The sequence below is a fragment of the Neomonachus schauinslandi genome, chromosome 9 (genome assembly GCF_002201575.2).
Source record: "Neomonachus schauinslandi chromosome 9, ASM220157v2, whole genome shotgun sequence".
Taxonomy (NCBI): Eukaryota; Metazoa; Chordata; class Mammalia; order Carnivora; family Phocidae; genus Neomonachus; species Neomonachus schauinslandi.
In genome coordinates, this window is record NC_058411.1 from 100775101 (window position 1) to 100802839 (window position 27739).

Genomic DNA, 27739 nt, shown 5'->3' on the forward strand with positions numbered 1-27739 from the left:
GGCAAAAAAATAATTCCAGTTCTAGACAAAAATCATCAAATGACTCAGATTTCAGCTGTTAAAATGAGGTTTTGACCTCTACATTAATACATAAATACCATCTATAATCAAAACAATGCACGTCCTAAAATCCAAACTTTGTAAGATCTGCAATCATAACTACCAGACTTACTTAAGTATTTCTAAGTTGAAAAATCAATATATAAATAGAGACTTTACCAGTAGTGACATGAGGAATTTATGAAGATAGACAATCTGAATACAGCCAACACTCAGTGATACCACACCATCCACTTTGGACATGTCAGTATAGGACTCTCCCTCAGTAGCATCTGGATACAAATCCAAGTTAAAATGAAAAACTTCATTTCCCATTATTGAGACAGCCTGAAAAGCAGAGATTTGAATGTACTCTTTCCAAGAGGATAATGACAAAATAAACTCTCATTTAAAAGGGGCTTATATTTTTAATCATTATTGAAACAAAGATTTGTGTATCAAGACATATTTCATTAATATTTCTTAAAGTATATTTAAAAATAAAATCTCACATTCAATTATCAAAACATTAGCTATCTATTTACTACACCTACTTTTTTATGGACTGTCTTAGGATCAACATCTGTGACAATAATATTTTCCAATCTGGCAAATAGTGACTGTTTTCTTGACTGAAGAGAAAGAGAAGAATCAAGACCTGAAAAAAAAAATTATATTATTACAATTTCTAAAGACCTACCATAATAAGATCAAGGTATTTCTTTTCATTGTGTAATTTTATTTGGGGGTGAAAATTTAGCTATATTTGAACTCCCAACTGATAAATAAGCGGCAATATTATATATTTTTAGTGTTATAAACAATGAAACCTATAAATTCATTATAAGTCAATTACCTGAATTTTCAACCTTCTGGAAAAACTATACCTAGTACAAACTGATTATCATGGGGTTTCAGGAAACCCTTTATATCTTATATCCAGTCATTTACACAGAAGCTCTAAGTTTCATGAATCAAATTCACTACGGATACACTGCCAGCTTGGAAAGAACAACAACAAAAAAACACGTAATTTTGGGGGCTTTTAGTTATTTAAGAATTTCATTAAGTATATTCTTTACATTTATCGGATCACAGTGAGCTGGTAAAGACAGAATCAGATTAGTCTTAGCAGCTTTGGCCTAAAAGAACATAATGGGCTCATAGGCTCTCCTCTTCATTATAAGGTTGTTTTGCATTTGTACCAATAGAAAGCATATTCGTAGACCTTAACCTGAATTCTGGATTGACATCTATCCCAGCTAATCAACAGCATCCCCACATGGACGTTAGTATCTCTTTTCACCTCCAAGACAACTCTCAGAAAGATTCAAAATACTAATATATGTGCTTCAATTTGATGGTCAGATTCTGACCAGCAGCTATAGCCCAAAGAGCAAAGAAAACATGCAGTTCAATTACGTCATGAAAAAAATTATCGTTTTCACAGCTCAGAGCCCTCCATTTATGTATTTTTAACATTTTTTAAAAAGCTATCTTTTAAACAATTTTTAACAGTGTGAAAACTTTTACCTTGAATCTTGATTTCAGCAATATTGTTCTTCTCATCGCAAACAGTGACACAGAAAGCATTCAATTTGGCAAACAGCCTGAAGTCAATAATGTCCCTATCTTTAGAGGATACAATCACTAAAAATAAAACAAAGCATTCTATCACATGGGATTCTAGTAATTCAAACTCTGTTAAGGTTTCTTCCTTAGATTAAGTGATCCACAGTTCTGTTTTAAAAAATTATAAAATTCTCAAGTTCTTAAAGATTTCAAATATTTTTTTTGCTTTATATATTCTGTACAGTTTGCATTTTTCATATTGAGATATTACTTTTATAATTTAAAAGCAAGAAAAAAAACACAAAATAAATAACATAAGGACACTGAAACTCAGAGAAGTAAAATAATGTGCCTACGGTCACTTAATTTAAGTAGCAGAGGCAGGATTTAAACTGAATTCTTCCTGATCTGAAATCTGGGCTCTTGTCCAACTAGATGCTATCCCTGCACTGCTATCCTCATGTCTCTGGGTCTTACTTCCTTATTTGTAAAATGGAAGGGAAGACCAACCCTCTGTGGGGCCTCTTCAGGAGCCATAGATAAGGGAGGAAGAACTCAATGTAAATAGAGGTTTTCTTCCCTATTATCCACCTAAAGCATTCCCCACCACCACCAAAGAACAAAAACAGGTATTTTTTTTTTTAAAGCAACAGTATTAGTTACCTTTTCCTTATATACCTTATATAGATACCCACATATGATTTTGTTTGAAGAAAAGGACAGAAGTGGGAAAAATGGCACACAAAAGACTGAGCTAAATGATCTCTAAGATTCATTGTTTTCCTCTAGATTCTAACATGCTTGTTAACAAGAAATGAAGTGTTTTTCATACCTTTCTGCAGAGCTGAATTTTTTTGTTGCTTCTCATCTGAAATTTGCACTTCTTTGGAATCACTTCTTTGGTCATTGGATGGAATTATGGTTGTCAGGTAATTAATAGAAGACAGAAGAGCTTGTGTTTGCAGCAACAGATTTAAAGATGAAAAAGCCACCTAGAAATTTTTTAAAAAGAAAATCTGTTTTTCAGGCCAATCATACCCATAATCTCCATGATGGACCTGAAAGGCTTCTAGCTAGGCTTACATCACTGCTTCCACAGCTTGGAAGGAAGAGAGAGGAGATCAAGACTCATAACCTAGACTCCTTAAACAGGAAATATATAGAGAGTAAATCACACTTACACACATTGAGAGTTCCTATGAATATCAAACTAACCTAATTATTCCATTTCCCAAGCAGAATTAACATGGAGGCTATAATCTGCTTGTCATGACCATCCCAATATCCATCATGTTTTTGGATCTTCAACGGACTCTTTATTATGATTACATAAAACATATAAGTTAGATCATGAAACCCCCAAATCACCATGTGTTAATACTAGGTCAAGAAATAATTTCAAATGTGATATTCATGAGATTTAAATATAAAAAGTACAATTATAGGGGCGCCTGGGTGGCTCAGTCGTTAAGCGTCTGCCTTCGGCTCAGGTCATGATCCCAGGGTCCTGGGATCGAGCCCCGCATCGGGCTCCCTGCTCCGCGGGAAGCCTGCTTCTCCCTCTCCCACTCCCCCTGCTTGTGCTCTCTCTCTCTCTCGCTGTGTCTCTCTCTGTCAAATAAATAAATAAAATCTTTAAAAAAGAATTAAAAATTAAAAAATTAAAAAAAAAAGTACAATTATAAGTGAATTCTCAGTTACTAAATGATTGTTTAAAACCATAATAGTCTTATCATTTAAATAGATAGATAGATAATATATCTTTTAGAAAAATAAGTTACATTTTTTAAAACAGTGACCCAAGAAAGCTAAGACACCAACAAAAACTGCTTTCAGGAATATGTGGTTTTCTAATAGCAAATGAAAGTTTTAAAAAAAAATCTTTGCTTATATAAAAGAATTTCCTTTTGGGCTCCCTGCTCAGCGGGGAGTCTGCTTCTCCCTCTGACCCTCTCTCCTCTCATGCTCTCTCTCATTCTCTCTCTCTCTCAAATAAATAAATAAAACCTTAAGAAAAAAAATTTCCTTTTATTGCCTCAGAGCACTAAGTGGATATAAAAAACTATAAAAAGGAGGGTTCACAATATTCAACAGATTCTCCCATCTCTCAAAAGTGTAACCTAAAATTCCTATCTCTGATTATCTTTTTAATGTAACCCACAACTACTTTTGTTTCGTCTTCCTCCATGTGACTACCTTCATGTGGCTCCGGAAGTACTCAACATCTCTCCTTGTATTTCACACTTTCTCAGCCCTGCATTAAACAGCAGTATATAGTATGATTTGTTTAAAATCCTGTTGTTTCTTTGTAAATCAAAGTTCTGTCATCTATAGCATTCCCTTTATTAGAAATAATTAGGATGTGCTACAGTAGGTTAAAACACCAGCTCTACGATACTAAATGATAAATATAGAGCATGGCAGGTATCTATGAGATTAATTTATAACTTTTATTGGTTCTTGATAATTTCATCAAATTACCCAGTCATTATTCCTCAAAGGATACTGGAGCCTTCCACAGTAAGTTATTTTCAAATAAGATATATTCTTTAAACTAAATTTCTTACCTTAAGTGTTTGTTCAGTTTTTTCAAATGTGGTTTGAAAACTAGGTCCATTCTTATCAGCCTAAAAAAAAAGAACAAAAGTTCTAAAGAAAGATTTAAGACCAAAGAAAATAAATCACTTATTATGACCTTTAGCTTTTTTTTTATATTATTCAGAACTGTAATTTTATGTATATTATATAATTAATTTTACTGTCATTATTTTAAATTTATAGCCAAATTATTTATTTATTACAGTCGTGCAAATTTGTTCTCCTCTTCAAATATGGAAGACCATGTAGGTGGAAACTACAGCTAGAGACCAGAATTATAAACTCTGAAGGCTGGAAGGCTTAAAGGTCATCTAGCCCATCCATCACCCAAACCCTGAATCCCTTTATATCTTTGGGAAGTCTATTTTAGGTTCACTCCAGTGAAAGAAATCTCATTTTCTTACAAATTTAATCTTTAGAGAAATTTGATTTAATTAGGTCTTCATACTAAGTCAAAAATCTATCTCCCATCATAATTATCTATTGGTTCAAGTTCTGTCTCTTGGGAACATCCACAGTAAATTCAGTTTTACCTCTTGTGAGAAGCCTTCTGGCTAGGCCAGTTTCTCTGCCTCTTTTTTTTTTTTTAAGATTATATTTATTTGAGGGCGCCTGGGTGGCTCAGATGGTTAAGTGTGTGCCTTTGGCTCAGGTCATGATCCCAGGGTCCTGGGATTGAGTCCCACATTGGGCTCCCTGCTCCTTGGGAGCCTATTTCTCCCTCTGCCTCTCTCTCTGTCTCTCATGAATAAATAAATATAATCTTTAAGAAAAGATTACATTTATTTGAGAGAGAGAGAGAGAGCATGAGCAGGGGGAGGGGGAGCAGAGGGTGAGGGAGAAGCAGACTCCCCGCCGAGCAGGGAGCCAGATGTGGGGCTCAATCCTAGGATCCCGAGATCATGACCTGAGCCAAAGAGAGATGCTTAACCAATTGAGCCACCCAGGCTCCCCATCTCTGCCTCTTTAATGCAATAAAACTTTATACTCTTCTTTGTGAGAGAATCAACCACATTATATTTTAATTTTTATCTACTTGTCTATCTTCCTACAAGTCCTTAATTTCCTTGAAAACAGGGAATGTTTTTAATCTCTGTATCCCAAGTGCCTAACAGAACCTGACAAAGACATTCAATAAATAGTTGTTGAATGATTAAACAAATCAACTAATCCTGAATGAAGCGAAATACCATTACTTCCTTCAGCATTTCTCATATGATATCTTTTTAAGTCCTTTCCCAATCCTGGCAGTTCCTTTCTGCACCCAATCAAATTTGACTTTATCCCTTTAGATGAAGGATACTCAGCCAAATATCACCTACACATACAACGAATATAGGCAGGTGAATATGCCCCAAGAGATAGGAGTGCATTCTACATCATCCCAAGCTTCTATCTTTGGGGACAGGGAGCTTGGTGGCTTCTTAATGGTCCTAGTCTTGTACTTAAGTGAAAGAGAAAGTGTAACATGAAAATGGAAAAAGAAACAGTGGATATCCCTGTGGTTAAAACCTATGACAAACATCTAGAGCATTTACTGATCTGCTTTTTCTACTAATCATCTTTTTCCTTCCAGAGGACAGTTTAGAGTATACAATAAATATGTAAACATATTATGGCCCTTACCTTAACATATTCTACTTTTAAGAGATCTAATCCAGGTTTATCAGAAGAGCTAATCAAGTGAAGGGGCTTCTTTCTGGATCCTAGATTAAAGAAAAAGAAAAAAGTGTTTCAAATAAATTGCTCTTTTTTTAAGATTGGAATTTTCTGTATGTCTTTTTCTTCTTAAAAAAAATGTTGTTAATTAAGCTTTAACAGACTATCTGCACATATTTTCACGCACTGGTGAATAAATAAACCAATCTAAATATTGATCTTACCTTTAGCATCCAGCTTACTTAAAAACATGCATATTTATTTTCATTTGATTTTACATCTGTGTTCAAAAATAATCAGTACTTCCCTAGATATTTTTAAGGACATATGTGCATTTATATGGCAATAGAAAGACAAGTTAATTAAGAATTAAGAAAAATTAATTCTAGTTCATCTCTACCCTTACTAGGAGATACTCAACTTTAGTTTCTCAACTATATAACAAGACTGAACTAGAAAAATATGTAATACCGGGTCCCATATTGAACTCGAGTTGGAAGAGGTGAGTCCGGTCTTAAAATGGAGGTAAAACCGCCGCCCGGTCGCCCCCAGCCTAACTCCGGCCGTGGCCACCGCCACCGCCGGGGGGAGGAGGGCCATGATCCAAAGGAACCAGAGCAGTTGAGAAAACTGTTTATTGGTGGTTTGAGCTTTGAAACTACAGATGATAGTTTAAGAGAACATTTTGAAAAATGGGGTACACTTACAAATTGTGTGGTGATGAGAGACCCCCAAACAAAACATTCCAGGGGTTTTGGTTTTGTGACTTACTCTTGTGTTGAAGAAATGGATGCAGCAATGTGTGCCCGACCACACAAGGTTGATGGGCATGTAGTGGAACCAAAGAGAGCTGTTTCTAGAGAGCATTCTGTAAAGCCTGGTGCCCATCTAACAGCGAAGAAAATTTTTGTTGGTGGTATTAAAAAAGATACAGAAGAATATAATTTGAGAGACTACTTTGAAAAATATGGCAAGATTGAAACCATAGAAGTTGTAGAAGACAGGCAGAGTGGAAAAAAGAGAGGATTTGCTTTTGTAACTTTTGATGATCATGATACAGTTGATAAAACTGTTGTTCAGAAATACCACACTATTTATGAGCATAACTGTGAAGTGAAAAAAGCCCTTTCTAAACAAGAAATGCAGTCTGCTGGATCACAAAGAGGTTGTGGAGGTGGATCTGGCAACTTCATGGGTCGTGGAGGAAACTTTGGAAGTGGTGGTAACTTTGGCCATGGTGGAAACTTTGGTGGAAGAGAAGGCTATCGTGGCGGAGGTGGTGGCAGCAGAGGTAGTTATGGAGGAGGTGATGGTGGATATAATGGATTTGGAGGTGATGGTGGCAACTATGGTGATGGTCCTGGTTATAGACGTAGAGGAGGCGATGGTGGTGGTGGACCAGGATATGGAAACCAAGGAGGCAGATATGGAGGTGGTGGTGGAGGATATGATGGTTACAATGAAGGAGGAAATTTTGGAGGTAACTATGGTGGTGGTGGGAACTATAATGATTTTGGAAATTATAGTGGACAACAGCAATCAAATTAGGGCCCATGAAGGGGGGCAGTTTTGGTGGAAGAAGCTCGGGCAGTCCCTATGGTGGTGGTTATGGATCTGGTGGTGGAAGTGGTGGATATGGTAGCAGAAGGTTCTAAAAAAATTTCAGAAGAAAAAGGCTACAGTTCTTAGCAGGAGAGCGAGGAGTTGTCAGGAAAGCTGCAGGTTACTTTGAGACAGTCGTCCCAAATGCATTAGAGGAACTGTAAAAATCTGCCACAGAAGGAACGATGATCCAGAGTCAGAAAAGTTACTGCAGCTTAAACAGGAAACCCTTCTTGTTCAGGACTGTCATAGCCATAGTTTGCAAAAAGTGCAGCTATTGATTAATGCAATGTAGTGTCAATTAGATGTATATTCCTGAGGTCTTTTATCTGTTGTAGTTTTGTCTTTTTCTTTTTATTACATCAGGTATATTGCCCTGTAAATTGTGGTAGTGGTACCATGAATAAAAAATTAAGGACTTAAAAAAAAAAAAGAAAAATATGTAATACCTTATTCAGCTATAAAATTCTAAGAATATTTCATTCATATTAAAGAAATTTGCATAATTTTCTTTGTTTAGGCCAAGAGAGAAGGCATATTAGAAAAGAAAGTATTTTCTAAGGGAGGGGAATTGCTAAATTTCTTTTAATTTAAAAACTACAGGTACACTACTAGATATCCTCTATATCCTTCACATAAACATACCAAGGAACTACCTCAAAAAGCTGTGGAAGAAGTGATTTATACACCACTTTATCCATCTTTTATTATTTGCAGTTCTATAACTCCTGCTCCTGAGAAATCTTAGAATTTTCACTTCAGCGTCAAGGTCATAACCTTCCCTAAAGGAAAAAACAGCCTAGCAAATTTTTTACATTTTCCCCTCAAGACAGTAATGTAAACTCCATCCAAACATAGTGTTTATAGAAACTGACTAACATATAAAACATTTTTCTTCTAAACTGAGATGTGTTTTAGTTTCAACTATTAAAAAATAACAAAAATAGGACTTTATATTTGACTAAAATATTAGGCAAATATTAAGTAATTACTGTAGATTCACCCATTACATCATTCCTCAAATACTTAATTAGCACACAAGATGTACACTGAAATAAACCATAAGAGCTTCTAAAATAATGAATTTTATGCCCCATCCTAAGTTTTTATAACCTGGTGCTGCTTCTGATATATAAACACTATTTAATAGAAAGAACAAAGACTTTAATATTACAAGATCAGAGATAAATTCTAGGTTTTGCCATTCCTAAAATGCATGGTCTTGAATAAGCCACTTAATCCCTCCTTATTTAACCTTTCTTTGTAAAATGGGAATAATATTCCCTACATAAAGGAGATTTATATGGACTCTCTAAGACAGCAGATCACAGTAGCTAAGAATACAAACCCAGACTTCCAGGGTTTTAATTGGTTTTAATCATGTTTTAGCCACTAACCAGCAGTATGACCCTGGTTAAATTATATAAAATTTATGCCTTAGTTTCTTCATATGTAAATTGGAGATAATAACATTGTCATAAGGGTTAAATGAGTTATTATTTATAAAATTCTTAAAACAGGTGCTATTATTTATTATAAATATTATTATATACACAAGTGTTTCAGATACTAAAAGTGATATTAAATTTATAAACCATCATTTCTATTTTTACAACTATTACCTTGAATTTCATGGTAATCCAAGCTGATTTTCTTTAAATAAGATACCATAGTTATATCAAATGTTCTCATCGTAGCCTCTGTTCCTAAATGAGTAACATTAAATACTAGAATTGTATCTTCTTCTTTCTGTTGTTTGGTAAATTCCAAAACCACCTAAAAGACCAGGACAGACAATAAAGGCTTGATGAATTTTAGAATCATGCTTAAAAACAAAATTTTTTTTCATACATATCATCATGAGAATAATAGAAACTTTGCTCATACTTTCTTACTACCATAAAGTTATTTACTATGACTGGAAATTATCACCTTAAATTCTATTATTCAGAATACAACTACATCTATATAAAAATCATGATATAATTTTACATCAATTATTGATTTACTTTTTTAATTTAGTAGAAACAGGAATGTATGTATTCTTACTAAAATGTTTTTCTTAAACCTATCATGTTTAGATGTTTAACCCTATCATGTTTAAACCTACCATCATGTTTAAATCATGTGTGTTGATTTAAAAAAAAAACAGCATTCCCATTAAAGTAAAAAGTATGACTGGCTATTCACTATTACAGTATTATTTAAATTAATTCTGGATATGACAGCCAGTATATTTAGTCAATCAAATACAAAATATTTATGTGGCAATTTTTTTTTTTTTTTTTGAAGATTTATTTGACAGAGAGAGACACAGAGAGAGAGGGAACATAAGCAGGGGGAGTGGGAGAGGGAGAAGTAGGCTTCCCGCTGAGCAGGGAGCCCGATGCTGGGCTCAATTCCAGGACCCTGGGATCATGACCTGAGCCGAAGGCAGACGCTTAACGACTGAGCCACCCAGGCGCCCCTACGTGGCAATTTTTAAAACATGAAAGTTCTTTGATATTCCATCAAGAGATAGAGATCTTTGTCTAAATCTCTGAATTTCAACAGGCTTGTGACTACTTCATTCAACGGACTACAGAGGAAGCAACACTATAATAACTTCCAATGATAAGAAAGACCCATAAAACTTCCACCTGGGAATGCATACTGAGGGAAAGCTAGTTGCCATGTAAAAAGTTCAACTACCCAGACACTGCCATGTTCAGGAGGCCATGAGTAAGCATTTCAAACAGTCCCAGCTGAGCTCCCAGCCAACAGCCAGTATTAAGTGCCAGCTTCAAGAGTGAGACACTTTTGAGGCCCTCTGAAGCTTCAGGTCACTGTAGCTCCAGCAAATCTGACTGCAACCAAATGAAAAACTATACACAAAAATTACTAAGCTGGGAGGTGCCTGGGTGGCTCAGTGGGTTAAGCCTTTGATTCAGGTCATGATCTCAGGGTCCTGGGATCAAGCCCAGTGTCGGGCTCCCTGCTCAGCGGGGAGTCAGCTTCTCCCTCCCCTCTGCCCCCCTGGTCCCCACAAGTGCTCACTCTCTCTCTCTCCCTCTCTCAAATAAATAAATAAAAATCTTTTTAAAAAATTGCTAAGCTGGGCCCTTCCACAATTCCTAACCCATAATACTCTGAGCAAAATAAAACAGTTGTTTTGAGCTATCATGTTTTGGGATAACCTGTTAGGTGGCAATAACAACCAGAACAATGTAAATACTGAAAAAAAGCAAAAATAACATTGTTGGCAGTGATATATACTTAAGAAAAACTAGGAGTGTCAACTGAAAAATAGAAACAACAAGATAGTATAAGATATTCAGTACAGAGTTGTTATACAAAAGTAAATTTCAGATAAACCAATGATTTAAGTGAAAGCAATGAAATCATAAAATATTAAATTGTGGGTAAATATTTTTGTAATCGAGAATTTTCTAAACATACACTAAGATATAAAGAAAAAATTTAATACATTTCACTACAGCAACATTTAAAACCTCAAAATGGCAAAAGAAGTCAAGTTGGGAAAAACAACACTATTTTTTCTTAGATGATTCTGATTATCATTGTTTATCATTTTAGTTTATTCATTCAATATTCAATAAAATATTTATTGGGCATCATCTACCATGTACAAGGCCATACCAGCCACTAGGAACATCAAAGTGACCAGGACAGACAAGGTCCTTGTCCTGATGGAGTTTATATTCTAAGAAGAGTGGGGAAAAGTGAAGGTTCCCTTTATTGGGTAGTCAGGCCTTTCCAGTAAGATGGCACTTGAGCAAGTATCTAATAGAAGTAAAGAATCAAGTCATACAGAAAAAGAGTGTTCCAGGCAAAAAAACATCAACAAAAAAAAAAAAACAAAAAAAAATACCCCGGCAAGCACAATGAATGTGCTTTGGTATACATAAGGAAGAACAAAAGGCAAGTGTAAGCTCCATAAGGCAAGAACTTTGTGCTCACTGCTATAACTTCAGTATCTAAAACAATTCACTCCATGATGACACTTGATGAATATTTACTGAAGGGATCATGAAATATGCCTGGAGCAGAGTGAGCAACACAGAAGAGAACTGAAGATGAATCTAAAGAAGTCACATGGGGTCACCTGTATGCCATGTAAGGCCTAGCAGGCCATGGGAAGGACTTAACCCTTTACTCGAATCAAGATGGAGGCCATCATGGAACACTACATCTAAAACTAATGATGTAATGTATGGGGATTAACATAAGAATAAAAAAAAAAAGAAATGCTTTATAAAAAAAAACAAAAAACTAATGATGTATTGTATGGTGACTAACATAATAAAATTAAATTAAATTAAAAAAAAAAAGATGGAGGCCAACGGATGGTTGTGAGCAGAGAAATGACATGATCTGACTTTTACTTTAAAAGAAACACTGAATGCTATATCAAGAACTAATGATGTACTATACAGTGGCTAATTGAACATAATAAAAAAATAAAAAATAAAAGGATTACTCTGAGGGCACCTGGGTGGCTCCATCAGTTAAGTGTCCAACTCTTGATTTTGGCTCAAGGTTATGGTCTCAGGGTCATGAGATCAAGCCCTGCATCAGGCTTGGTTCTCTCTCTCCCTCTCCTCCCCGCCCCCCACAAACCTCGCTGGCATGCTCTAAAAAAAAAAAAAAGGATCACTCTAGCTACTGTGTTAAGAACAGAATAACTTATGGAAGCAGAGAGACATTATGAGGCTACTGCACTAGTCCAGGCAAGACGGTGACTTGGACAGTGCAGTAGAAAAGCAATCATTTGAATGTATTCTGAAGTTAGAGTCAAGGGATTTTCTGATACTTTAGATGGGCATATGAAAAAAAGAGAGAAGTCAAAGAAGGCTAAAGATAAATAATACATATTTCCTTTAAACAAATACCAATAATACTTAGAGGGATTTATATACACAATTAAAATCTGGTATTTCTGACATTACATTTTAGGACATCATCTCACACTGGGATATAAAGCAGTCAATAAGAAACATCTTTTTATACCTTTGTGTTTTATTATCAAAGCAATGCATATTTATTATTAAAAATTTAGAGTATATGGAAAAACAAACAGGCACAAATAAGAAACCATAATTCCACTGCACAGAAATGAACGTTGTCCATCATGCGTTATCAAAGAAAAAAATGCATGTGTAATTTCTAAATAGAATCATGATGTCCTTGGTATTATAATCTCTTTTTTCTCTAAAAGCATGATATTTATAAACATCTTTCCAGGTCAATGTTTCCTTTTATTACATGCTTTTAATGGATATAAAGACATGCTGAAAATTTAGGTTGTTTATACTTTTCTGAACTATAAACATAAAAATAAGCAATATTATTTAGCTTAAAAGTAAAAAAAAAAAATTAATGTAAATATGTCATAGAAATTTTCTACAGAAAAGAAAATCTCATTTAGGTATCTTGAGCTTTTCCAGAATAGATTAGATACAGTATAGATCACTCTCATATCAGTTTTTACAAAATAACATTTCATTTTCTTGGAACTGTGTGTGTGTGTGTGTTAGGAAGTAGGGAAGACAGAGTATATTTTTAATATACTTAATGTTTGAATCCAGCATGAGATAGTTTACAAGGATAGTGATGACAACAATATATTTATTTATGGACAAAACAAAAATACCTACCTCTTTAATTTCAAACTTTAGTAAAAGATTAATGAGCTCCTCATTTGGGGCCTCTGCAACTTTTTTTAGTACTGAACTTGTCACACTTTTACCAGTCTGTGTATCTCCATCTTCGGCATCAAAATATTCATCATCAGACTCTAAAGAACACATTCATTTGACTTGAGAGAATGCCCACTGAAAACTGCATGAAACACTCAAATCTCTCAAAAGTAAAATTCATTTATTAGATATAATCTTCATATTTAGAATCAGAATACAGTTATGTTTTTCGAATCCCACCAAGTAACTCAACCTGGCATGTGATAATGATATATAAAGACCAAACTATCCTATTATTTTTTTCTTCAATAGTTCTGTTTTTCAATTCAGTTCACTAATTCAATATTCAATATAAATAACTGTTTGGCATCATCTATCATACATCAGTCTGTACCAGACATTAAGGATACTAAAGTAAACAGGGCAGACATGGTCCTTGTTCTCATGAAGCTTACACTCTACTTCAAAATTAAACAAGATCAGTTAGGCTAGAGCTAGAAAAAAAGATCAGATCAGGTAGAAATTGGGGCAAAAAAGAAAAAGTAGCTTATTTAGACTCTTATGCACTGTCAATCACAAAAATCCTTTCGGGGCACCTGGGTGGCTAAGTTGGTTAAGCGTCTGCCTTCAGGTCAGCTCGTGATGCCGGGGTCCTGGGATTGAGCCCCATGTTGGGCTCCTTGCTCAGTAAGGGAGTCTGCTTCTCCCTCTCCCTCCCCCAGCTTGTGCTCACTCACTCTCTCTCTCAAACAAATAAAATCTTAAAAAAAAAAAAAAATCCTTTCATTCAAATGAAGAAACTGGCCTTAAAAAAAAAGTGACTCCATTTCTGGGTTCTCTATTCTGTTCCATTGATCTATATTATCTGTTTTTGTGCCAGTACCATACTGTCTTGATGAATCACTAAATTCTACCCCAAATTAATAATACACTATATGTTAACTAACTTGAATTTAAACAAAACCAAAAAAAACAGTGACTCAAAATGACACTGTTGGTTAGTAGAACAACTAGAACATGTGTTCTAGAACAACTAGAACTAAAACCAGTGAGTTGCTTTAAACTTTCAAAATTCCTTTATTTTCTGAAAATCTTATCTCTATATACAAATGTATATAGGCTTGGTTTAATAAAGAACATTTACTTTCCTTACCTGATTCTACTCCATCTAGCAACAGTGAAGTACCAAGTAGGTCCTTTGTCCTATCTGAAATAATGGGAATTGAGGATACCTAGAAAAGAATACAAAAAGTTTTCTTAACATACTGATTTAGCAGGATCAAATGTACTTAAATGAGAAAAATACTGAAAAAGTAATAGAGGATAGAGAGAGATGGAAAACCACATCTACACACAATACACAAATCTTCCAAAAAAGCACTTTATGCAATCAATTAATGGTTGGCTAGTGTTTACTAACGATCAAGACTACCACCTGTATTCATAAGGGCAGACTGTGTACTACTCTAGTAGACAAGTCTACTTATCATAGTGTATCATTTAGTTGCTGTCTCTGACAATACTAACTGTGCGTCTGTATTACAGGTTCCTGGAAAATGGTATCAGCATTGGTGGGCTCTCTCAAATTTCATTTCAAAGTAAGTGGAAATTTAACACCTTTTTTATGTTGTAAAGATCAATTCCAATTAAAGTTATCTACAACTTTTAAGTCTAATGTGTATGAAAATTACATACAAATTATTCTATTTTGTAATAGTTTTAAGGAAGATTTTTGTATCTAATTTACTTAAACACATTTCATAAATTCGTAAAACATTTTTTTCCTTTCATTTATGTCTTTTTGTTCCCTTTGTTCTCTAAAAGCTGACTTCCTACCACCACTCTAAACAGTAGTGAAAACAGGCTTCAAAATTTACCTATTCAATGCCATATGCACTTTTGTATAGAATCAACAACATTAAACTTCAGAAGTGTATCAAATAAATGAAACTGGCCCTAAAAAATATTCAAAAACAAATTAGCTCAAAGAAAGATGAAAAAACCTCACCATATACAGATATGTAAAGATGCAGCATTTTTATTATATCCATTTACCTGTCTCTCTGGAGACTGTGCAGAGGATTTCTGTGGCAAGGGTATACTGTTAATCAAACATAGCACATCTTTCATCTTCTGGTCAGAAATCCTCACATGCACCAACGGAAGTCCTCCAGATACTTTCAATCTAAAAATACAATTCAACTGTAAGGTTTTAAGGTCCAGCTTCTCTCTATTATGGGGGAGGAGGGGAATGGATTTGAGACTACACTGTGGAGTCAAAGTGACTCTGGACATGTTTTAATCTAACTAATGCCTCATTCAGTCAACATTGTCAAAGCATGAGAGGTTCTGCGTAAGCCAAGTTTCCAGATAATTTTAATGTATCCCTCTTCAGCAGCCAAACCTTTTAAAGTTAACTGATTTTTATGAACATATTTTCAAACACAATGTCTAATTTTTAAAACCATTATACATGCTTTAACTATTTCCTGGCATCAAAGATTTTATATTATACATATCTATCCCCTTGCCTTGCTTTATTTCCGTTTCTAGTACTTGTCAGCACCTGACATATCATATATATTTGCTTATTTTATGTCTCCTGATTAAAATATACGCACCCTGAGGACATCTGTTTTACCCACTGCTGAATCACTGCTATGCTTTCATTAGTTGCTTACTTTTGGGACCTGCTTCTACTTGGCTTCCCTACTCAGCATAACTGCCTCGGTTTATCTGTCTCAATAGCTTTGTGGCAACTGTTTGCTGCTCAGGAAGTTCTTTCCAGTTACTGCTTATCTTTGACTTGCCAACGTGAGCAGCTCAAGTTGACAGCTGCCTAACGATTATATGAAGAATGATATTCTGTATAAGGCACAAATGAAAAGAGGCCGGTTGGCTATTCCTGTCTCAAGATATTGAACTTTCTATAAAAGTACTCTGTAAGTTGAAAGCACCATAAATATGTAAAGATGCTTCTTTATTATTTGTGAAACTAAAGGCATCTCAAATAGAGGGACTGGATGAACCCTCCCACCCAAAATAACTACGGAGTTGGACAAAATACATGAAACAATGGTTTAAAAGACAATGGACATTAGTCAACAAAAGACAGATGAAAAACGGAAAACAAATGAGGGAAGACCTAGGAATACCCCAAAAAACAAAACTCAAGTCCAGATGGCTTCACTAAATGAACTCCACCAAACATATAGAGAAGAAATAATTCTACACAACTTCCTCCAAAAAACTCACTCCATGAGGCCAACATTACCCTGATATGCTGATACAAAAACAATGAAAGCACAAATATCCCTCACAAATAGAGATGTTGACCCTTGAACAACTTGGGTTTGAACTCCATGGGTCTACTTAAATGCGGATTTTTTTTTTTCAATAAATACGATGAAGTACTGTAATTGTATTTTCTCTCCCTTATGATTTTCTTAATAATATTTTCTTTTCTCTAGCTTTATTGTAAAAACAGAAGATATAACACATACACAAAATATGTGTTAATCAACTGCTAATATTATCAGTAAGGCTTCCAGTTAAAGGTAGGCTTTTAGTAGTTAAGTTTAGGGGAAATCAAAAGTTATACATGGATTTTCAAAAGAGCGAGTGTGGGACTGGGATGGGGGCTAGTGCCTCTAACCCTTGCACTGTTCAAGGGCCAACTGTATAAAAGGACACAAGGACTCTGGGGGGATGATGGATGTGTTCATTATCTTGACTATAGTGATGGTTTCATAGATATATACATCAAAACTTATCAAATTGTACGCTTTAATTAGATGTAGCTTACTGATATACATGTCAAAACTTATCAAATTGTATGCTTTAATTAGATGTAGCTTACTGAATATCAATAATATTTCAGTAAGGCTGTTTTTAAGAAGGCAGCATAAATATTTTATAATTATCTCCTTAAATTCAAAATTCAGTTCCTACTTTTCATTCCCTTGAATTATTCTCAAGATTTTATGTGGTTTCATTATCAAAAGAGCCTCTATTTTTTTTTCTCTAGTTTCAAGTTTTTATTTAAATTCCAGTTAGTTAACATACAGTGTAATATTAGTTTCAGGAGTAGAATTTAGTGATTATCACTTACATACAACATCCAGTGCTCTTCACAACAAGTGCCCTCCTTAATATCTGTCACCCATTTAACCCATCTACCCCACCTACCTCCAACTCCAGCATCTCTCAGTTCTCTATAGTTGAGTCTGTTTTCTGGTTTGCCTCTCTTTTTCTCCCCCCACCCCATATTCATCTGTTCTGTTTCTTAAATTCCACATATGAGTGAAATCATATGGTATTTGTCTTTCTCTGACTTATTTTGCTTAGCATAACAATCTCTAGCTCCATCCACATCGCTGATTTTTGAAGATTTTATTTTATTGATATTGAATTGTTGGATTTGATCCATTCAAAAACACGGATAACCAACTTTTACACATTATAAAATTCCAAATACTTCTGAAATAAGAGAAGGGATACATCATAATTCAAATAAACATTTTCTTAAAAATGTATTTTTGCTATAAGATAATCATTTTTTCTGTCCTTCACAAATCTAGTTCTTTAATCAGAGGGGGAGACGAACCATGAGAGACTATGCACTCTGAGAAACAAACTGAGGGTTCTAGAGGAGAGGGGGGTGGGGGGATGGGTTAGCCTGGTGATGGGTATTAAAGAGGGCACGTTCTGCATGGAGCACTGGGTGTTATGCACAAACAATGAATCATGGAACACTACATCAAAAACTAATGATGTAATGTATGGTGATTAACATAACATAATAAATAAATAAATAAATAAATAAAATCCAGTAACTGATACAGATACATTTCGCCTTGTTAATTTTATAATATAAAAGAAATACATTACCTGGCCATTCTAATGTCTTTTTCTACCATTGCCTTGGCCAACTCAACATGAATATCCATGGGCTGCAATATATGCATAGTTGATGGATGCTGAAATCGACACGTTTTCCAATTTTCATCTTCAAAAAAAATTTAAAATTAAACTAGTCTTCCAGATGTTCTGTGAAAAATTACTCTAACTTAATAGAAAACAGCAAACGTATTCAATAAATACTAATTTTTACTTCTTTCAGCATATGTTAAATGACCTTTATTTTTTAAAATAAGATTGACAAAAAAAATAAAATAAGACTGACAGTTAATAACGTAACTGTTTATTTCAAAATGTTTTCTAGTTAGCAGTAACAGTTCATAATAAGTGGGCACTTTTCCCCACTTAATTACTAAACAATTCTCATTGGATTATTACTGCTGTATGAATACTAAAATACTTTGCTATAATAAATTATACAGTCCACATCAGAGAAAAAAATTAAAATTCACCCATGCTCTAAAAATGAGGGTTATTAATGATAAGGAATTTCAGTGTTTATTTTTTCACATGTCTACTCTAACTCCATTTGACATTCTTTAGCCTCATCCTAGGTCTATCATGTCTAGGCTATCAATCTGGCTTATGTATCTAAAGACTATGAAGTGATTCACAAGTACTGATAAAGGATAGTCTACTGTGGGGAATAAAAATATAAAGGAAAAAATCAGTGGGAAAGAAATAGTTTTATATACAAATATGTTTATAAGCATTAGTGCATATGTGATGGGGGGACAGAACAATCAAAATGGCCTATAACAGATTAAAATAAACAATGATACAAAAACAAAAAAAATAAAATAAAATAAGACCAACAGGAGTCAAAGACTGTGATATAAAAATAATTGTAAATATATATTTGGAGGATGTTCATATAACATCTTGCATTCTAAAGCAAATAGGAAAAAAAAACAGGACTTTATTGCCCTGATTCTGGAATTAGTGGTCAAGGTAGGTGGTTGCAGTGAAAAAAGGAAAAAAAAAATAGAAAATGACAGAGGAAAAAAAGAGGTTTCTGGGGTTCCTTAGAGAAATTACACTAGTTTAGCACATAATTCTAAAACAAAAATGAGTTTTATTAAGATTTTATGATAAAAAAGTGTAATAATCACTTTTCTCCAAAAAAAAAAAGTTCCAGAGTCAGACTTTCCAACAGAATCCTACACAGATCTTAAGTGATGGCAATCACTGAACATCTTTTATCACTTATAACTCAAACAATTATTATTAAGTACATATGAAAGAAAAGGCAGTTTTAATGGTCTGTGTAAAAGTACTTCCCTCCAAGGAATTAATACATAAAGCATTATGTATTTACATTTTAATAAATCTCTTCATTCCTACTAGAGTATACACTCTGCACACAGAGTTACTTTCTTTCTTCCAATGACCTACCACAAAGTGCTAAATTCAAGGATATTTAGCAAATAATTATTGCTTTTAGAAATTAAACAAGTATGGAGAACCAGTGTTCTTTACTTAAGCAGCAGAAAACACCATAACTTCTGGAAAATAATTAACTACCTTTAGGGTTTTAAGACTATATCCATATTTGTCAGATATCTACAAAAGTAGATTGTAATACTACTGAAATAATAACTAGGCTAATAAAGTCAAAATATTTAGAAATAAAGTAGCAAGGGAAGACAACATTGAGACATCCCAAAAGCACTGAGAAAGAAAAACTTAAGCCAATGGCAACTTCTATTTTTGTGTTCTGGGCAGTTTCATAGTCACATCACAACAAATAGGCAATGACTGGACCTAGATTCAAACGCTGCTAAGTACCTGAAGATGAATAGGCGTATTTTTATCTCTACTTCTACCTGTGGCAATGATTTGCACTGATGGGCTCAGATTTGGTTTTCTTTAGTGACCAACAGGATATGTGTTCAAAACATTATCACGGTTGATATACATGCACACATATTTACCTAAGCTATTCAACATAATTTCAAGATCCTAAAAATTGAGCAAAAGCTTACCTGCTCTTGCAAAGAGTAACTGCACACTTTTTATTTCAACATCAAACTTGTCATATGCTTTATCCATTATTTCTTCCAGAGATGAATTATTAGTCTTCTGCAAACCTTGATCTTTACTGTTAAGCTAAAATGGACAAAAACTTCAATTTTCTTAGCAGAAAAATATATTAATATTTTTGTTGTGTTTTCTTAAAACCTAACTAAAATGAAAACACTGTCCTTAGTGAGTTCACGTTCTGCTTAATCTTCTGACAATTTTTTGCAAGTATTTTATTAGGAATATAATATTTCAGTATACCTCTTTAATATGTTTGGGTACTAGGTGCTCACCATATTTGTATTAATTAGAAGATCAGTTACACAGCTGTCTACCTCAAAGAACCTGTCTAGACATGCAACTCTTCCTGGCTCTCAGCAGTTATTGCAACTCATGGCTCAGCACCCCTACAACCTAACCTCTTCACCATGAAATCACAGGTTTTGTTCCTTCTTCTTCTCATTACATCACCTGAATAAACAGGCCATTAGAATTCAGCTTCAACCTCCACTTCCTTTTCCCTCTTCCCAAAGGAAGCAAGGATCCATTCAGGACTGTATTTTCTGAAATCTTCACTTTTTCTCAGATGCTTGGATTTCTAATGGGTTCGACACCCAAAACCTTAGCGTTCTCTTACTCAATTTAATTGCTGACAGTGGTATAACAAGTATATTAATATGTGTATAATTTCCTATTGTCAAAATAAGTAAATTAACAAATAACACTGTGTAATTAAACTCTGGAAATCTAGTACTTCTCTACAACTAGAAAAATACAGCAGTAATCCAGTCCTCAATATCATATCATCTACCATTACAGAAAATTTTAGGGGTTTTCCATGTTTTTTTTAATAGCCATAAAATACTCAATCTAAGCTAGGCTTGACAAAATACTAAGAAGAAATAAGTCTAAGTTTAATTTAAGTGAACTCTGAGGGAAAACCAGCAAACTGTCAGATAGCTAGCTTCCAACCTGAGCAAAAATGGGCAGGAAGAAATGGATATACACCTACCCGAAATGTACCAAAGTCTACAATGAGAAGATCTGATTTTTCATGGTGGAAACCTGTCTGTGGAAGTATTAGATAAGAAGGCTTCAGATTTATCCTTAAATCAAGGACTTTTCGAGTTTCAATAATGTGTGTAAGTCCTAAAAGAAATAATAAAAGATTAGATGGTCAAGTTGACATACGTAATTATATTAACAATGAGAATACAAGTATCACTTGAAAAGTATTATGGAGGAGCATCAGTTCTCACAGACTCCTCAAAATTAAGCATCTAAGGTGAAACTGCATATGGTCAATGGGAGACAATCATATCATTACACTGTACAGTAAACCCAACATAGCTAGTATTTTATCCAGAGAGAGAAAAATTCATTTCTTTTTTTAAGCATTTTTTAAAAATTATTTATTTGACAGAGAGAGACACAGCCAGAGAGGGAAGCCCCTATACAGCCAGAGTAGGGGGAGTGGGAAAGGGAGAAGCAGGCTTCCTGCCGAGCAGGGAGCCCGATCCCAAGACCCTGGGATCATGACCTGAGCCGAAGGCAGACGCTTAAAGACTGAGCCATCCAGGTGCCCCAAATTTCATCATTTCTTTAGTTAAGCAACCACATAAAGTACTTGGCTTGAGTTTAGAGACCATGCTGTATAAAAGTATTTATGTTTAGAACCAGAGTTACATACAAAGTTTTCATTAGAATAGACAAAATTTTGAGTTTCATTGATGTTTATGCAGATAAATTCTTTACCTGTAGCTGTTCTCTCTTTAATTTCTTCCAGCTTCATTAATGTAGCTGATGTTATTTGTTCAAGATTTAATCCTTTATTTGATTGAAAGAATTCAACCACTGCATTGATGGTTTTCTGTAAAATAATTTAAAATATAAGCAAGCTCTACACAGTACTTTCCATATTATAAATTTTAAAGTTTCAGTTTAATTCTAAACAACTGTGGCTCCAAACTTAGGAGATACCTCCAAAGATACTCTGCCCTATTGCATCTCTCTCTCTCGTGGAAAAAAAAAAAAAATCTAAAAAAAGGAATAGCCCAAGTAAGCTTACTAGAGAGGCAACAAATGTGTGCATGTCATTGAGGTGACTTTGTATGTTCTAAGGTGTCATGTTGTTATAGCAATGGACATTACTACTAAACTATACACTTAAAAATTGCCAAGATGGTCAATTTTATGTATTTTACCACAATTTAAATTTTTTTTAATTTAAAAAATTAAATTAAACCCTGCCTGTGACTACACTTCTAAACTGTGAAGTAAAAAAAAAAAAAAAGTCACGGTTCTCAACAACAGAGTAGGACGAACTTACAAAGGATGCAATGACTAGTGATCCTGTTGGCTAGCCTGAGATGAGTTAAAAGTTAAAAGATGGAACCATAGATACAGAACTTGAGCCAGCATTTTCAATGACATCTAAATGTCAATGCTTTTTTTTCATATGAACAATATTTAAAATTCTTTTATTACTCCTAAAGCAATTTGAATTGGTCCAGATATTTAGGGGAAAGGGAAAATAAGCAAAACTGAACTGGAACAGGAAGTCAGTGTATAACTATTTGGGAGTAGTTAGTACAATAAACAGACTTTTTTTAAAAAAAGATTTTATTTATTTGAGAGAGAGAACGTGCACACATGTGCACACACAAGTGGGGGGCGGTAGGCAGAGGGAGATGGAGAAACAGACTCCCCGCTGAGCAAGGAGCCCAGGGCAGGGCTCAATCCCAGGACCCTGGATCATGACCTGAGCTGAAGGCAGACGCTTAACCGACTGAACCACCCAGGCACTCCAACACAGACTTTTTGAATAGTATATTAGATTTTTTTTTTTACTTTAACATAAGCATAGATAAGTACAGTAGGAAAAAAAATGGCAGCATATGAAAAAGTAAAATTAACTGGTAAGCATGTACTGCTTTTAAAACAAGAAAAAAGTGTTAGTAAACTTAGTTGCTAAGTAAATAAATGTTAGGTATAAAAGAGGAAAAATAAGAACACCATATGTCAGAAGTATAAGATGGGTTTAATAAAGATTGACTTTCTCTTTGCACTTACAGCATCGTAGATGACCTCCACAGGCTGAGACTGAACAATCAGAGTCTGGTCAGCCGTGCTATTCTCTGGGTTGGTTTCAAACTCGATTTTAAGCAAGGATGAGGTAGTATCGCCAATGGAAGCCACGAGTGACGGTACAACACCCTGCTGTTTCAGACCTGTTATGTACCAGTGTTCTAATTTTGCTTCCACCCTACAATCCAGTGAGTAAATAAATAATATAATTAAGATGCTGTGTAACATAAAGGGTTAAAATATAAATTTTCCTTTTAAAAAAACTCCTTTGAGAGCCAGTACTATTACTGGCTATTACTGTACTGGCCAGTACTGGGATCATGACCTGAGCCGAAGGCAGACGCTTAAAGACTGAGCCATCCAGGTGCCCCAAATTTCATCATTTCTTTAGTTAAGCATTTCTTTAGTTAAGCCCAGTACTAATAGTACTGGCCAGTACTATTACTGGCCTATTACCCGAGGTAAAGTCCAAACTCCTTGGCCTGGCATTTAATTACCCATACAATCTGGGGTTTTGTTTTGGTTTTTGGCTCTTAACTTCTCATCCGCATGAGAAACCCACTTTGGCCAACTCCTGAACACTACAGAAGTTCCGATGATCACTGTTACATGAATGTAAGCTACACTTCACTCAGGGAACTCAACCCTCTATTTCATGTCACCTGAAAACACCCTCACCCTCATGCTTCTTTCTACTCAGCTACCCTAAATCCCAGTTCTTCTAGCCCAAGTTATTCTCCTCTGCAACTGAGCTTGTGTAGCATTAACCTCAAGGATTTCACTTTACAGCATCTTCTCACCTACAGCTAATATGTTATATAGTTCTTATATTATTAACTTTTTGGTTATCCTCTCTTAACATGTACAGCATAAACTTCTTAAAAACAGAAACTTAATGTTCCTATGCTAGCCTTCATAGTATCAAACTGATAAATTTAACAGTATCCAATAAATTTTTGCGAAGGAAAGAACAGAGGGTAGAATAAATGATGAACTCCTCATATAGCTTTGTAACAAAACAAATTCAAATATAAAAAGACCATCTGACACACAAAAGGAAAAGAAACTAAAGAAGTTGTTTAATGCTCAATAACACTATTTTTTGGCCAAGTCATATCTAGAAATAAAAACTGAAATAATAAGCTTTTTAACTTACTTAAGTGCTTGTGCTCCTGGTCGCTGAGATACTTGAGTGCCCAGGCCAATTATCTGAATTTTCAGTATTTCTGGGATATTTTTGTTTTCTCTTAATGTGACAGAGGTGCTGACTAGTCTCAGTGTCATTATATGGGCAACATACTAAACAAAAAGAATGAATGAAAATTGTTATAGTTTAATTATTACTTTCTTTAATAATTTCTTATTTAAATTTGTTGAATTATAAGGTGATCTAAATATTCAAAAAGAACATTAGAAACTTCAATACAAAATTACAAAATTGTTCAAAAAGGACAACTACAAGAGATCCAAAATTCATTTCTCCTAGTTTGAGATAAGAAAAATGAAACTTGATAAAATATTTTGTCACATAAAGACTCAATTCATCAACTTTCACTAAAGCAAACTAATTCAGACCAATCCTCTGGCTCAAAAACTGGACAAAATATAGAGAACATCTGCTTGATGTCTTGGAAGGCTTAAAAAAACACTGAGAAAAAAAAAATCCTGACCAAAAAATAGATAGGTCAAAACGAGGTAGGACAGAGAAGCAGGGAGTTGATTCTCATCAAACCTTAAAGGAAGACATTAAGAGAGGAAGATTCATAAAACAGAAAACAATTAACAAAATGGCAACAGTAAGTCCTTACCTAAATAATTACTTTAAAAGTAAGGAGATTAAATTTTCCAATAAAAAGATAAAGAATGGCAGAATGGGTTTTTAAAAAAACAAGATCCAATGATATGCTGCCTACAAGAAAGACATTCACTTTAGCTTTAAGGACACACATTGACTAAAAGTGAAGGAATGGAAAAAGATACTTCAAGCAAATAGTAACTCCCCTCAAAAAGGGTAGCTATATTTATATCAGAAGAAAATAAACTTTAAGTTAAATGTTGTCAAAAGAGACAAGAAGGTCATTATATAATGATAAAGAGATCAGTCAATCAAGAAAACATAAGATTTGTAAAAACTTATGCACCCAACATTACAGTACCTAAATACATAAAGTAAATACTAACAGAACTAAAAAGAGAAATAAATGGCAATAGTTAGGGACTTCAATAACCCACTCTCAACAACAGATAGCTCATCCTAACAGAGAATCATAAAGAAACAGTGGATTTAAACACTGTAAGCCAAAGGGATCTAACAGACATGCACAAAACATTCCACTCAACAGTAGCAAAATAAACATTCTTCTCAAGCCCACAGGAATATTTCCTAGGATAGATCATGTATTAGGCAATGAAATAAGTCTCAAAAAATTCAAGAAGGTATCAATTATATCAAGTATCTTTCCCAACCACAATGTAGTAAGATCTTAATAAGAGGAAAGCTACAAAATTCACTAATATGTGGAAATTAAACAACACACCCCTGAACAACCACTGTATCAAAGAATAGATCAAAAGGAAAATAAAAAAACAGCATGAGATAAACAAAAATGGAAACTCAATACATCAAAACTTATGGGATGCAGCAGAAGCATCTTCCTTCTAATAGGGAAGTTTATAGTGATAAATTCATACAAGAAAAAAGAAGGATCTCAAATAAACAACTTAACTTTACACCTCAAGGAACTAGAAAAAGAAGAACAAACTAAGGCCAAAGTTAAGGATTTTATTTATTTACTTTTCAGAGAGAGAGGGAGAGCACAAGCAGGGGAGTGGCAGGCAGAGGGAGAAGCAGGCTCCCCACCGAGCAAGGAGCCCAATGCGGAACTCGATCCCAGGACCTGCGCCAAAGGCAGAAGCTTAACCAACTGAGCCTCCCAGGCATCCCAAAGCCCAAAGTTAGAAGAAGAAAGGAAATTATAAAAATTAGAGAAGAAATAAATGAAATAGAGAATAAAAAAACAATAGAAAAGATTAATAAAACCAAAAGTTGGTTCTTTAAAAACAAAACTGTCAAACCTTTAGCTAGACTAAGCAAGAAATAAAGATGACACATGTGAATAAAATTATAAGTAATAGAGGAAATACTACAACTCATATACAGAAATACAAAAGATCATAAGAGACTACTATGAACACCTATATACCAACAAATTAGACAACCTAGAAAAAAATGGATAAATTTCTAGAAATGTACAATCCACCAAGACTGAATCATGAAGAAATAGAAAATGTGAACAGACCAATAATGAGTAGGTGATTGAGTCAATAATCAGAAACCTCCCGACAAAGAAAACCTCAGGACCAGATAATGTCACTGGTAAATTCTATCAAACATTTAAAAAAGAATTTACTCCAATTCTTCTCACACACTCTTGTGAGAAGAAACAAATGATAACATTTTTATAAAAATCAGTAACTCATTTAACCCAATTCAACATAATACAGTAAAATGAAATAAAATACTTCTTAAACCACCTAAAAAATAATTACCTGCTTGGGTAAAGCTAAGTTGTGGGAGCTCTCACTATAACCAATAGCAGTGAAGAGCTTATCTTTTTCTTCTGGAGTCATAATGTCATCAATAGCTACAAAGAAAGGACAGTATTTTAAGAAATCAATTGCTTCAGTTTTACAGATACAATAAAAACAATCAAACCAAACTAACAAGTGCTCTAAAATCAATGCTAATAGCAAAAGCAGCCGGGTAATTCCCTCTAATATACTACTGTGCCTACTTAAAACAAACATCATGCATTTGCTTGCTTATGTCAAGAAAAGGCAAAGAGACACCATTAAGGGAATTCTGGTCTCATATAAGAATTTTAGAATTCCCTAAGTAGGTTAAAAATTAAGTGAAACTTCTGATATTCATGTAAAAAGTAACAATAAGAAATGTCAGATGTTGACGCTTCTGAATTCAAACTTATAAAATTTCACACAAATAATTTCCTCAAAAATATCAAAGTTTTAATTTAGTTAGATAAACTCAGACATGTTCCAGCCTTAAGTATTTGCTTATACCTTTACACTAATTTGCTTATAATAAACGTAAAAGTCCACTAACTGGCTAAAATAGAATTTATGTATTTTTTACTTATCAGTGTACAATAAATTATCTGACTTGGAACTTACTTTCAGGAATCAAAGATTCTTCATCTTTCTTCTTAGACTCCTTCTTACCCCAAAACCCACTAAACCAGCCTCCACGTTTCTCGCCTGTGTCAGCAGACTTTTTCCTTAATTTTTGCCCAGATCGAATCACCTGAAAAGTAAACATTTTTATTAAATTTAATTAAAGAGTAAATGCCCTCTTCATTTTCAGGTATAGCCAGGTAAGAACAATGGTTAATTATTTTAACACATTAGGTTAAAAACGATCAAGAGAACCTTCTGAAATGGTGTTCAACATGATTTGGTTAATATAGTTCCACCATTAATTTACTTTACACACCTACTGATCAAATTTTGATGATGCTGCATTT

The 27739-nt window shown here is 34.2% G+C and overlaps 2 protein-coding genes across 2 annotated transcripts in view; one reads left to right on the forward strand and one right to left on the reverse strand.

Moving 5' to 3' along the window:
* The window catches only part of VPS13C (vacuolar protein sorting 13 homolog C), a 176373-nt gene that overhangs the window by 98004 nt on the left and 50630 nt on the right, over nt 1-27739 (reverse strand). Inside the window, 18 exon segments of the mRNA XM_044918118.1 lie at nt 220-387; nt 594-697; nt 1573-1689; nt 2444-2603; nt 4179-4238; nt 5836-5915; nt 9093-9246; nt 13128-13267; nt 14323-14401; nt 15225-15354; nt 18060-18177; nt 20075-20198; nt 21124-21260; nt 21867-21981; nt 23184-23376; nt 24355-24497; nt 26748-26842; nt 27390-27519. Coding sequence (XP_044774053.1) covers nt 220-387; nt 594-697; nt 1573-1689; nt 2444-2603; nt 4179-4238; nt 5836-5915; nt 9093-9246; nt 13128-13267; nt 14323-14401; nt 15225-15354; nt 18060-18177; nt 20075-20198; nt 21124-21260; nt 21867-21981; nt 23184-23376; nt 24355-24497; nt 26748-26842; nt 27390-27519 — 2247 coding nt within the window.
* On the forward strand, nt 6347-7559 carry LOC110583929 (heterogeneous nuclear ribonucleoprotein A3-like). The gene is given in 2 exon segments (XM_044918119.1): nt 6347-7411; nt 7414-7559. Coding segments are annotated over 2 exon segments (1134 nt in total). The 5' UTR covers nt 6347-6387; the 3' UTR covers nt 7524-7559.